The following is a 13911-nucleotide window of genomic DNA, read 5'->3' as shown; positions in this document are numbered from 1 at the left end:
ATCTTCTTCTGACCCCCCATACCCGTCGACCTCCTCCTCTAAACTCCAACAGCCATGGCAAATTCCCACCAGAACAAAATATTAACATGAATCAAGCATCTTCATATCCATACTATTGAAGCACCCAAACTTATCAAATTTTGAAATTTCTATTTACCAAAATCAAAATCAAAATCTGCAACTTTAGATTCTATTTCAAGTTTAAAATGCACAAAAATGCTAGCTCTTTGCCGGAGGAAAAGAAAAAGTAAAAGATGATAGTACCTCCAATATAGTCAAACTTATTTGGCCCTTTATTCCGGTCACCCGCTCCTCTCATTATAAAGGGAAAAGAAAAAAGAAAAAGAAAAAACTTAGAAAACTTGATTGAACAGTACCTTGAGAAAAGAAAATGAAGGCTAGAGAGACATTTTTTGGTAAAAAGAAAAAGGATAAAAAGAAAAGAATTATGTAGGCCATCAGATCAACTTTATTAAATCTGAGCCGTTCGAATAAAGTTGCAGATGGCCATGTTGACAAAACACGTATAGATCTGACGCGCTCACTTTTATTTGTTAAACATGCGCGCCCCATCTGACAAAAGTAGTGTGTCTTAGACACTTTAGAAAGGTTGCGTATGTAAAGTAATTTTTGTTCGCAAAAAGTGTGTAAGGGGAATTTGGGCCATAGGTCAGGTGGCAACTTAAGTATTTTGCCAAGATCAATCAGTTCCAGTTCCCCTATCAAGTCTGAGAACTCATGCATAGCACTATTGTATCTCCCCCTACTTCTCCTTTCTTGTGTGTATCTGGTGGTGTTAAAATCGCCACAAACCATCCATGGACCCTTGCAAATCCCCCTGAAAGCTACTAATTCCCACCAAAGATCTTGCCTTTCTTTTCTGCTATTTGATCCGTACACCCCTGTGATAAACCATGTAAAGTCTTGAAAAACAGAGGATAGTTCCAGTTCCCCTATCAAGTCTGAGAACTCATGCATAGCACTATTGTATCACCCCCTACTTCTCATTTCTTGTGTGTATCTGGTGGTGTTAAAATCACCACAAACCACCCATGGACCCTCGCAAATCCCCCTGAAAGCTGCTAATTCCCACCAAAGATCTTGCCTTTCTTTTCTGCTATTTGATCTGTACACCCCTGTGATAAACCATGTAAAGTCTTGAAAAACAGAGGATAGTTTGCAAGATATGCTCTGTGTCCCGTAACCTTCTACATAACCTTCCCAAACCCTTTTGTCCCTCAGTAGTAAAATCCCCCCACTTCTCCCGTTAGACTCTAGACAAGCCCAATCGATCCATCTTCTCCCCCATAATTGTTTAACTTCCCTCGTCGTGTCCCCTTCCAGCTTTGTCTCTTGTAAGCAATAGACATCAGCATTCCATTTATGAACAAGTGCTTTCACAACCCTTCTTTTTCTCCTCTTATTCAATCCCCTAACATTCCACGATATAATTTTGACCTTCATTGGATAACAGTGATGTTGTTTTCCCCCTGCTACTCGATCCACTCTCCTTGAACTTCATCCCAATTTCTACGTTCTTAACTTCTCTATTGATTTTTGGCTTTGGTGTATCACAGATTGTAAGTGCCTCCTCTCCTCTGTTCTGCAGTCTTCTTTTGTCAGTTTTCATAAATAGAGAGAGAGCCTCCCATTCGCAGCCTTGGAAATCAACCCCATATTGTTTGCTCATCTTGATAACATTCTTATGTACCCATAAGGATGTGTCTTCTTCTACCATCTGATTTTGTATGTCTAGAGGTATGACCTCTTCTCCCTCCCAACATTGTGTGCCATCATACAGTAGAGGCTGTTATTGATTTTGTACTTGTACCAGTTGATTCTCCAAACATAATTCCTCTTCCTGGTTAGTAACATAATCATCGTGTTGTGTCTCATGCATAGAGCTCTGAATTTGGACAGGTGTTGATGAGTTTTCCCCCTTGGATACGTATTCAGCAGGCGTTACCTTTGAAGCCTTTGAAGTCATCGAACAGATTGATAAAGGCGATGAGTTCGCTTCAATTTCAAGACCCACTGGATCGTGTCTTAGTCCAGCTGGAGATGGGCCTTCGTCAGATGCATATAAAATGTTATCAAAACATTTTGGGTCTTCCACAGAAGCAAGTGAAATAATATCAAGACCTACTAGGCTATCAACTTCTTTTAAAATTTGGGCCCCTTGAGGGAGGCCCAATAGTTTGCTCTCCTTTTCCTTATTTCCTCCAAGCCCAGAAGTTTGCCCCACTTCAACAGATGGTGTGATACAGTTGTCCCTTTTTTGAATTATAGGAGACTTTTTGGCCTCCATGTGCTCTGCCCTGTCAGTCCCAGCTACAGCAGACCTAGGCTGGCCTTTTATGGTCTTTGTTCCATCAACATCATTCATCGATATCCGCTGGGTTTTAACTGCCACCGGATGTTCACTCCACAGTAGCAATTGGAAGATTAAGCCGTCGTTCTCCACCTCCACTTCCTTCTGATTAATTGTCGGTGGCCCTTTGACTTTGATACGAGCCCAACGGAGGTGGTTTTTTAGTTTTGTTTCCTCTTCTGTCTCAATCCAACCTCCGCATTTGTCACCAATGGCTTTCATGGTGTCAGCAGACCAGAGATGTAGAGGAAGGCCGAGTATTCTGACCCAAACCCAAGCAGGCTTAATTTCTGCTGGAACACAAGCCGTCGTTGGAGTCCACCATTTCAGATTCAATTTTGCTTTCCCCCATCTCCACGTGCCTTCTAATACTTGTTCCGCCATTCATCTGGTTGGAAACTCGAACAGGAACTGACATCCATTCAATTCGTATACCCCAATAGCATTGCTCCACTTGTTGCTGATCCATTTTCGGACTTCGTTTCTAGTGGAAATTTCATCAAGTTCCTTGGAGAATCTACCAACCACACCTGCTCAAGAGTTTATCATCCGAGATTTTTGTCCCCTGTATTTTAATAATGCCCTCCTCAGTTTGATTGATCATCTGGGCCCCATTCATTTTGGACCATTTGCATTCACGAGTTGTATGAGCATAGGTGTTATGTAATAAAGGCAACGGTGGATCTGTAATAACTGCTCTTCTATTCATGAAATTCTTTATTTTAATAGCTAGCTCTCCCCGTCCCACATTAAAGGCCTTTTCTAGGATAATAATGACTGATCGGTTAGTTCCATGCACTGCTATAAGGCTGATAAATCTGCCATATACGTTGTATTTTTGTGTGCAATAAAAGGTGGTGGTATTGTCTCTGATATTCCATCTGTTGTACGTGTTTCCCCTTCTCCTTGACGCTTTCTGCGGCACTTCACTAACCCATGAAAGTGCCTTCCCGCTTAAGGTCATTCTTCTAAGCAGATGGTTTCTTCTCTCCACCCATTCAAACCAAGTTTCTTATGCTGTTTCATTCTCTGTGATGTCGTATGATGCTGTCTTGTATTTCTAATAAGTTGTTTATCAGTTGGCATGTTGAATCGTAAACATAATATGATGAGGGGTGGTCTACGGGCAGCTGCTCAATCAATTAGTTATGAAATACCATTAGCTTTATGTGTGTTATCAATATCTCTATGTGTGATTCGGTGAGACCTAAGATTTCTCCAAATTCTTTTCTTTCTAGAAACTAAGGTAAAAAGATTTGATTGGCCCGAACCAAGGAATCCAGAGATATGCAAAACGGCTTTTGTTCTCTCCTTGATCAGAGATTACTGAGGCAGAGATTTTTTTTTTTTTTTGGGGGGGGGGGGGGGGGGGTATAAATATGGTCATAAAGTAAGCGCAAATGCTCAACAGTGGTGGCCTTAACCAGAACCACTCTCCTCGAACTTTTAGTAGATCAGCTCTCAAACTTCTTATATTCTACTTTGTAAATATGGTGCCCAGCTTTTCCTTAATGCTGATAAATATACTGTTACCATTCTCAAAAAAAATCTTCTAATTCCTTGAATTTACCACAAAGAGAAAATCCAAAATATTTTGCAAGGTCAATAATTTTACATCCTCCAGATGATAGGGCTGAAGTAGACATCAACAAAGAAAAGAACGGAATAAGCATTTCACACTCTATGCAGAGACTAGACGGTATGAGCAACTCTTGTCTGACATATTTTTTGTTTTATCTTGATAAATAATTTTTGTGTAATTCTTTTCCATGACACTTATACAACCTTGAATATTTGGGCTTAGGCCCTCAATTAATTAAATGATGGTGTAGTTACCTTGAACATTTGAACCAACCAAAGAGGCAACTCAATTTGAGGATCAGCAGCAAGAAGAGTATCAGCAACAACAACAGGCAATTTAGCATGAAACTTTTTGTATTTTTCCTGCATTGACGTTATGGAGATAAAAATTGAAAGAACGGTATATTTGCTTTAAACAGTTAAAATTAGTTATGAAAGAAGGAAGATACGGACAAGATAGAGCTCAAGTGTCTCCCACTGGCTACTGCCTTTAGATTCATGTGCAGCTGGACCAACATTAGGCGATTCATGGACAACAATCTCATCCTGCGATGAAGTCAAAAGAAGACTGTGCATCCTCTGACCATTCCTGAGTAATAGGTATCACAAATTTAATGGTAGAAACATGCTAAGAAAAACAGCTTGCATCGAGGGGAATGAGAAATGATGCATATAAAAAGCAGAATCAAGAATATCTTACCCAACTGATGGGGCTTGCAGTCCTTTTGGGCAGCATTTCAATGACATAGCTGCAAAAACTCTTTCAAGTTCCCTGAGAGACAGCACAAGAATTGCAAGTCAAGAAACCTAGGAATCACGGAGGCTTACTAATTTCCCTTGGAGCTACCCAAAACAACATACCTCTTCAAAGCTGACCCTTTCCAAAATTTAAGAATTAATGTAAAAGCCATATCATACAAGTTTGATTCAACCAAAAGGTCAATTACATCCGTTGGGGGTGCCTCAATTCCTGAAAGAAGAAAAGCATTTGTTAAAGGAAAGTAGAAGGAGCAAAGGGAAACTTAATTTTTGAATCTCATTGAGTTGAGACCTTCCATTTCACATAAGCTGAAGAGTGACACAATCTTCTTTGTTCGAAGCACAATTCTAAGGAAAGTTTTCAATTCGATATATGTTATCCAAAATGACATAATAGCCAGTAGCAAACAAATGAAAATACCAAGGTGTAAACCAGAGAGTATCTCAAAACCCAGAATTTCAAATTTGAAAATATTGAGTTAAGCACAAACACAGCTAATTTAGAACTTAGAAACAAGGGAAAGGCATGTTAACTTAGCATCAAACTTACTCGCAAAAGTCCACTTGACATTTGCCAATGATAGCAAATACTCAGCTGACGTTAGAATGAACTCATTCTCAAGTTTTTCAACATCTAAGTATGACCTTTGCCTTTGAGACTGAGCACCAGTACCAGGAGCTGGAAAAGGAGAAAATGGATGTGACATAACCAAACAAAAGAATGTAGTGATAGTTTAAAAAAGAAAATGATTTTGAAAAAATCAAATAAATCTTGAAGTATAATTTACACTGTTCTTCCACGGTTATCCTAGCCTTTTTACTTGGATACATATTAGAACAAGTTTCCTCAAGTGGAGCATCAATCCAAGCATATGCAGGATGAACCAGCTGCAGAGCATTGATAGCAGCAGAAAGCCCATTTAGCCTCTCCTGCAGAATAAAAGATCGCCGTTGGGGATCTCTCAATGCACCGTGGATTCTTAATTGTGCTGAATACAAGTAAATATAGCTCGCTGCTCTCCGCCAACTATGTCTCTGCATTGCAAATGCGTAGAGCAACTTGAATGGGTTTGGCTTGGCTGAAACATCTGAACGCTCAGCCTACAATTTTTCAGATTTAACGTGAGCCTTGTGAAGCTGCAAACCGTGTACTGTATTAAATCATTTATAGTTCATGAAATGATTACAAACCTTCCAAGCAAGTTCTCGCTCCACCTTCTCAGACAAGCCAATAAATGGTAGCTGGCCATCGCAAAGAATCTGGATGAAAGGAAAAGTGAAGACAGCAAGCATAAGTTATCCAGTAACTATTTACAGGGTAAATGGAAAGAATGTAGTGAAAACACATATAGAAAGTAGGGAAGACAACAGGTAAAATAGAATGGTCATATAAGGCTGCAACAGGAAAGAAAAAAGACCAAGGATACAGAACCTTCACAGCTCCTCGTTCATATAGAACAATTATAAAACGCCTCAGACAAATGGTTTTGCTTTCTTCGTCTGGATTTGAAATGATTGCGCAATATGCATCATAGTAATAGTTGAGATCTAACGTGAACTTGAAGACATTAGCCCAAAGTCTTCCCTTGACAGCAGTCGCTGATTCATCAAGAATACCAGATCCAAGAGCTTCGTCAACTTGCTCAAGTGCAGCAAGAGCAAACTGGCAGGCAGCCTCCCTCATGTTATGTTGTTCAAATATTTGCATTGCCCATTGATAGTAATGAAGCTTCCAAGCAGCAGGTGAGACATGTTGAGCTAGGATACATAACAGTATGAAGTAAGATGACGTCCTTTTAGTTAAAGAATCAAAGATACTGAGGAAAATGAGTGAGAGCTTTCTTCTAGAATTACAAGAAGCTTCAGCGGAAAAACATACAGAAACCAAGGTGTATCCATCCTGCTTCATTTGGCAAGCTTTGCAAAGAGTTGGCAGCTCCTCCTACAGACGCAGCTCTGCAAGCATAAGCATAACCAGTATGTTCACAAAAGAACCACTTCAACAAAAAATATTATAAGTACCATTTCAAGAATATTTACAACACAGGAAGTCAAGAACATGAGACTTTATACAGAAGTCATGGCAATCCAAATTGAAATAAGGCTCTAATTTTACTGTGTGACTGTGTGTCATTTCTTTTATTTTTTGCTTCTTCAACTTTTGGAACAAGATAAGGAACAACAAAGATGAAGAATTATTACCAAGAACCGTGAATCCAGCCACAATAAAGGAAGATGTCCGAGTGAAAAGTATATGGTTAACTATATCACTTCACAACCAGTACCTATGCTGCTACCATCGAGACGTGGACTTGAAGTTCCTTTTATTCAAACCTACAGAAGCTAGTAGACATAAAAAATATGTCCAATAAAAAGAGGAACCTAGTTAAGACTTCTTTTTATCCTTTTTGTCTGACAAGACCTGTGGAGGCTACTATAACGAATAAAAGTCTAGACTCTCGCTGTTAGACCATACTATCTATTTCCTATCTGTTCTTTTCTCAATCAAAATGCTCTCCAACAGTTTTTACAGTGATGCATCAAAGCAACTTTAATGTCTCTAACAATCTCAAATCTGTTGGGACATATTTTACCAAGCAGCAACAAGCCTCAATACAGTTACTGTCAGTATCAAAGTTACCATTTGAGATGCTGCAATCTCCTTCTGATTTTATCTCACTCTCATGCCTCAACCTTCGGTCTTCTATTTTCATTTCAATTTGCTATGTGCCCACAAATTTCTCCTATTTCAGTCACAAAAGATCACTTTTTGATCCTCGATATACCAGTTCTTTCCAGACTAAACACTAAATCTGACCTGCAGCTGTAAATATCTTCTTGGAGATATCCAGTTCATAGCTGTGACTGTAAAAGTAACAAGATACTTCGCATTAAAGCCTACACATACCGAAAAAAACACCGAACTGCTTCAGAAATTTTTCTTTCTTTCATTGTTCCATGCAAGCCACGTTGGCTTTGTGCAATAAAGCAACAACCAAGAAGATGCAACAGAGTGGACCACTCCCCACCATCGCTCTGAAGACTTTGGAAGATCTTCTCCTTGCGCGAATACGTATCCACCAAACCGAGTACATACTGGATGAAAGAACAAATTGTTTCAGTAAGATCTTAAGAATTATTTTGGGGAGCATAAAATGAAAATGACAGCAACCTACCTCAACAGCATCATATTGCCCATGTCTAAGTAACACTAGAGCAAGGCCAACCGAATGACTGAAGAAAACAGACGGTTCTGCTCCTGTTCTCCCCCATATTATCCAGCTAGCAAATTCTTGTACTGAACTACTTAGACTGCTGGGATCAGGAAGATGTCTGAAAGATGGACTGCTATGACCTCCAAGTAACAGAATGAAGGCCAATGTGAATTCAGATTTACCAAGTTTCTCATTCCATGATCTCCGATCAACATTGCCATCTGACAACATAGATAAACATACAAAACCATAGCAATCAATCTAGAAGTGTCAAAAAAGTTACCTCTAATCCACAATTACAGAAAGGGAATCTGAAAAACACAAAGAAAAAAGAAGAAAAAGCAAAACTCGAAACCTCCATCACTTGCATCCCTAGTTTTCGACTTAACTTACAATAATTATACATATTGCAAAAGAATAAGCAGCACCAGTCACAAATATTACTCGAAAAAATAGAAATTAATGACACGCTTTATTTATATTGTAACACTGACTAGATTTCTTTCCGTTCTACCCATTCGATTCCAAGATAAGAAGCTAATACTAAAATAATAAGTGAAGCAATCCCAATTTAGTTGCAACAACCTTCCCACTGAAGGCCTCTGATACAACTAGGGAGAACCACACCCCCAAAAGCTAGCTATTAAGATGGGAGATCCCAAGGCTATATAAACCCCACCTCAGCACTTTGTAGTACCGATGTGGGACTCAAATCCCATTCCTTGCAATAGACCATAACAAACCACCACGCTCCACATCCGTCGTCCTTGACGGTTGTGCGCTAGACATTTCTCGCCCTGGGCGAACACTGCATACCGGCGTCACAATCCAAGGCATGGTGGGCACGGAGGGTGGCTCTGATACCATTGATACAACATAGGGAGAACCACACCCCAACAGCTAGTTATTAAGGTGGGAGAGCCCAAGGCTATATAAACCCCACATCAACACTTTGTAGTACCGATGTGGGACTCAAGTCCTATTCCTTGCAATAGACCATAACAAACCACCACGCTTCTGCTGCGCATAGCCATCGAGGACGACGAATGCGGAGCGTGGTGGTTTGTTATGGTCTATTGCAAGGAATGGGACTAGAGTCCCACATCGGTACTACAAAGTGCTGATGTGGGGTTTATATAGCCTTTCACTCTCCCACCTTAATAACTAGCTTTTGGGGTGTGGTTCTCCCCTAGGTTGTATCAGTCTCCCTCTAGTTTTTGCAATGCTCCTCAAGATGTTACACCCTTACTGTAAAGCTCTTTTTTGCAATTTTAGACAGTGTCCACTAGTGATTAATACCCGCACCGCTTTTCAGTCAGAAGATGGTCCTTCAAATTTCCGTTATGACTACCAGAGCCACAGAAGAGATCATAAAAGTTTAATTGAGTCTGCTTAGATACATCAACTGACATGCAATAAGCAGCCGACCTAGGATAGTCCATAATAGCTCTTCATCACAATAGAGTGGTACATACCAAGCTGTAAAGATGAAAGTTGACTGCTGAAGTCTTCAAGAAGAGGAGATTCAGATGGTGTGGTACTGAAGAAATGGATGATATGCCACTCAGTAAGAACCTCTTGGATCATTGGAACTAACTCAATTTTAACTCTTGAAACCTCATCCTCTGACATGCCAATCTGCAAGAAGAGAACATTTGAGATCCTGATAGTCAAAGACAAATTGCACCAAAATCCTATTTGATACTAAAAGCTTCCAACAGCTTTCATAAACTTAGTTTTTGGCTAAATACATAAGCAGCCCCTTAAACTTGTCCGTTTTTTTCCATTTAGACACTTGAACTAAGCTTTGTTCCTATTGAACACCTAAACTCAAGTCTAAATGTTCCTATCAGACACGTTTGGCACAATCTCATGGCACAATCTCAAAAACAGCTTAGGAGCATGCTGTCAAACTCCTCCTACATGGCAAAATAGAAGAATAAGAATGTGACACGTGAAAAAAAAATTCCGGATCTCCCATCCTCCCCCTTTTCTCTCCTTCTTACCCCCGGTCCCCTGCTCTTCTTCTTGTGATCCTTATCAGTGATCACTTTTACCATATTGAATTAGGTAATGAAAATTTTGTGGAGATGACCCCAAATTACAGTGATAAGATATTGGGTAATGGAAATTTTTTGGAGATTTCTCCGACACATTGTTTCTTGTTTTCATTACTTCTCTCTCCTATCCCTTACTTCTATTTTTCTTTGTCTTCCATTTCCATACCGAAAGTTACTTTCTAAGTTTTGATTTTGATCAGATAACAAAAATAGAGCAAAAAGAAAGAAAATTGGTTCATATCAGTTCTTCAAGAATTATGTGAACTAGGTACGGTATTTATCCACAAGCTTTCATCTTTGTTGAGTTCCCAACTCTAAGAATAAGAATGCGGTGTGACAACCGAGTCTAATGAATTTGTTGAATGTTGGATTTTCTGTATTGCCAGAGATAAGGAATCTGAGCTTTCAGTTGACGGTATCACCAACCGCCAACATCGAGAATTGTGATGGAGGTATCACAGTTGGTGTTGGGAATTGCTCCGATGGTGAATGTGAACTTGGGAAAGAAATCACTGGACGGTGACAATTGTTCAGAAGTTGCAATTAAGATAAATGATGGATGTTCCAGCGTGAACATAAAAATTCTAAGCTTAATTGTTAAGGATTTGACACCAAAACAATAGAAAAACTCAGAGAAGGAAATGATGAATGAAAGAGTGTTTTATATTTTGTTTTTGTGGCTCTACAGTCGTTCCTTTTTCTCCCTACTAGATGGGAGAGCAAGGGTGGCGGAAGATGGTGAGAGGGAACGAGAGTGAGGAAGAAGGAGAGCAAAATATTTTGTTAAAAGATATTGGCTTGACGCGCTCAAAATGATTGTTGCACACATACTTTGCCATGTCAGCAAGATATGTCTAATTGGCACACTTTGACTCGAGTTCAGGGGTTCAATAGGAACAAAGCTTAGTTTAAGTGTCTAAATAAAAAAATCCGGACAAATTTAAGGGGCCACTTATGTATTTGGCCTTTTTTTTTCAACTTCTCATTAAAGAAAACAAGAATTTCAGTATAAACACAAAAATGATGTTGTTGAATTGTTATCTTCTTTGCGGAAATAGTGTAATCTGGCAGATTATTATCTAACATAGAAAATAATTCATCCAGTTCATTATTTTTTAAGCTAAAAACACAGATATATGGAGCTTCAAAGACCACAATTAATTCCGTCTAATTATTACTTAAGACTCCTAAAGGTATTTTTAAATCATTACTTTATGTAGTGACTTTCATATGCGGATTGCAACGGTTTCCGCAAACATTAATTGTTCCATGATTATAGTGATCAGTAGTATCTAGTGTTATAAGAAGAAATATACATTATGCTTGCACAAAAAGGCAATAAAGCAAACATCACAGTATACTTGTACGTATGAGCATCCCATATTTACTACTGTATGAGCTAAGAATTGAGAAATCCAGTGCATTTTCAGTACTTCTATCAGATTGAAATCATACCAAGTCTCATGAGGGATCTTTATCCACACAAAAAAAAAACTATACATCACCACTTCTTTTATAAGCCCATTAACTTCCTAAAGGTTGCCTTGTTCCTTCTAACTTCTTTTCTTTGTTTTGCTTTTCCTCACTTAACTGAATCAGACTTTAAGAGATGAAAAAAATGAGAGGAAAAAATGAGAAAGATAAAGCCTTATGATACTTTGGTACAAAGATTCCTCTGAGGGCACACTTCAGACTTCTTCGTTTTCTTCTTTTTTAAAATCTGTTTCGGGACAAATCTTCTTCCACTACTTCTGTCTCTCTACTTCTCTAGATATTGTTTTTCCTGTTTCTTTTCCTCAAGGTAACTCCTCCTTGGTAGTAGCCAACCTCTTTTGTTGCTACTTCTGCCTTTGGACTTCTCTTTTACACTATCTTGCGTTAAATGATACTCCATCCGTTTCAATTTAAGTGATGTAGGTTGACTCGGAACGGAGTTTTAAAAAAAAAGACTTTTGAAACTTATGGTCACTTAGCTTAAAGGGTAAAAGCTTTGCGGGATCATAACATGCGTGTGGCTATAAAATCTTCTCATTAAGGGTAAAATGGGAACTTTAATGTTTAATTATTCCCAAATATAGAAATGTGTCATTCTTTTTGGAATGGACTAATAAGGAATGTCACATAAGTTGAAACAGAGGGAGTACTTTTTTCCTTTCCTTCTACACCCTCAACTATGTTTTTAGTTTCGATTTTTATCTACAGACCGATTGTTCGTACAAAAAAGAATGACTATTGGAATTGAAGCTTATTATCAGTAGCAAAATTGCTAAAGCAATTGAATATGAGATTGAATAATGCAATTAATTCTTTAAAGAGCTGATTAATTGATATTATCATAATAATATAAGGGTTAAAAAGGGAAATCTCTATCTTAAAAGGGTTTGAGGGCTCTAGATCACTTGCTCCAAACATTTAAGTCATATTCACTGATATGACCTTTTATTCAACGGGAGCAAAGACAACAACAACAACAACCCAGTATAATCCCACTAGTGGGGTCTGGGGAGAGTAGTGTGTACGCAGACCTTACCCCTACCTTGGGGTAGAGAAACTGTTTCCGATAGACCCTCGGCTCTCTCCCTCCAAGAATTCCCCACCTTGCTCTTGGGGTGACTCGAACTCACAACCTCTTGGTTGGAAGTGGAGGGTGCTCACCACTAGAGCAACCCACTCTTGTCAATTTTAAGACAAAGAACTATTCTAAAATTTACTTCATAAGGATATCTGCAACTTGTCCACTACACAGAATAGCAATAGCCAAAGTTAAAATAGACAGGTAGTCAACAACACCATGCACGCCCCAACTATCGGAAAGATACGTTAGCATTCAAGAAAATGGTATTGAAACAGTAGTTTTTGATATTTCAATATTTAATGTACTGCAAAACCAAGACAATAGAAAATGGAGCATAGAACAAGAAGTAACAACAATTCTAGGATATTATTAACTTGTACCACACAGCCAATTCTGGATATTGATGATCTCTGATAACAAAAGTAACACACACCTGACTGCTACTGTTAACCATGTAGCTTAGAAGCAAATGCACGTCCAATGCAGATTCAAACATCACTTTAGCAACCTGAGAAGTCGCCTGCACTGTAAGGGCAGTGCTGACTGTGAATAGTCCATCAGAATCCAAGTTATGTTCATATTTTCGAGGCACGAGAAATTTCAAGTAGCTCTCAATAACATGCAAAACTCTCCCCCATTTGGTAGCTCTACTGCACAAGTTGTGTAGGGATAAAAGCATATCTACTGAGAATTTTCTGAGTCTTTTGTGGTAGGAAATTTCCTTATCCAGTGCTACATCAGTTCCGAGTTCGGATACATGGAGAGCTGCCATTGATGAGCTATAACCACTTTCTAAATTTTTAAGCAACCGTGAAATGACCTCTTCAGATGATAAATTTGGTGTTCTAAGAAGCGATTCATAAAATATGGTAGGAGCAGCTTTGCTCAACTGTTGACTGAGATTACGAACACACTGCAGTATCTCTGAAAGAATTTCCCGTTCAAGATCATTATTAGAGGAGTCCAACCCAGAGCTTATTACATTTCCATGTTCATCAGAAGATCCTGAGAGCATAAATTAAAGAGCAATTGAATAAGGAAAATTGCAACGACCGTACAAGAGAAAGACAAATCAAGTAAGAAAATAAGATCTCAAAAAAAAATGTTTGACGTACTAGAAACAAGAAGCTCTATGTCCTCGAGACTACGACAAATGGAGACTGAGTTTTTTCTAATAACACCCACAGCTTGTGTGGCTGAATCAATAAGCAAACCACACGCTACATTGGTTCTGCACCAATTATTGAAATAGCAGGTACAAAAGGTTTTCCAGCTCTGAAGTATTGAAATTGGACTATCAGCTCCCACCTTGAAAAAGGAGAAAAAAGTACTGAATTACCCTGAAATTTA

The 13911-nt window shown here is 38.8% G+C and overlaps 1 protein-coding gene across 3 annotated transcripts in view; it reads right to left on the bottom strand.

The window, feature by feature from the left end:
- LOC104098484 (nuclear pore complex protein NUP160) overlaps nucleotides 1-13911 on the bottom strand; it is a 33938-nt gene that overhangs the window by 9306 nt on the left and 10721 nt on the right. For all 3 annotated transcript variants that reach the window (XM_009605233.3, XM_009605231.3, XM_009605232.4), the window contains exons 11-24: nucleotides 13677-13869; nucleotides 12995-13566; nucleotides 9402-9564; nucleotides 7888-8147; nucleotides 7620-7807; nucleotides 6591-6667; nucleotides 6144-6469; nucleotides 5903-5971; nucleotides 5500-5812; nucleotides 5262-5390; nucleotides 4814-4922; nucleotides 4653-4724; nucleotides 4406-4541; nucleotides 4208-4315 (exon numbers count right to left, since the gene is read on the bottom strand). In XM_009605233.3, coding sequence (XP_009603528.1) covers nucleotides 4208-4315; nucleotides 4406-4541; nucleotides 4653-4724; nucleotides 4814-4922; nucleotides 5262-5390; nucleotides 5500-5812; nucleotides 5903-5971; nucleotides 6144-6469; nucleotides 6591-6667; nucleotides 7620-7807; nucleotides 7888-8147; nucleotides 9402-9564; nucleotides 12995-13566; nucleotides 13677-13869 — 2715 coding nt within the window. The remainder of the gene's footprint in view (nucleotides 1-4207; nucleotides 4316-4405; nucleotides 4542-4652; nucleotides 4725-4813; nucleotides 4923-5261; nucleotides 5391-5499; nucleotides 5813-5902; nucleotides 5972-6143; nucleotides 6470-6590; nucleotides 6668-7619; nucleotides 7808-7887; nucleotides 8148-9401; nucleotides 9565-12994; nucleotides 13567-13676; nucleotides 13870-13911) is intronic.

The sequence above is a fragment of the Nicotiana tomentosiformis genome, chromosome 1, assembly GCF_000390325.3.
Source record: "Nicotiana tomentosiformis chromosome 1, ASM39032v3, whole genome shotgun sequence".
Classification (NCBI taxonomy): domain Eukaryota; kingdom Viridiplantae; phylum Streptophyta; class Magnoliopsida; order Solanales; family Solanaceae; genus Nicotiana; species Nicotiana tomentosiformis.
This window is presented reverse-complemented; position numbering and strand designations above follow the sequence as displayed.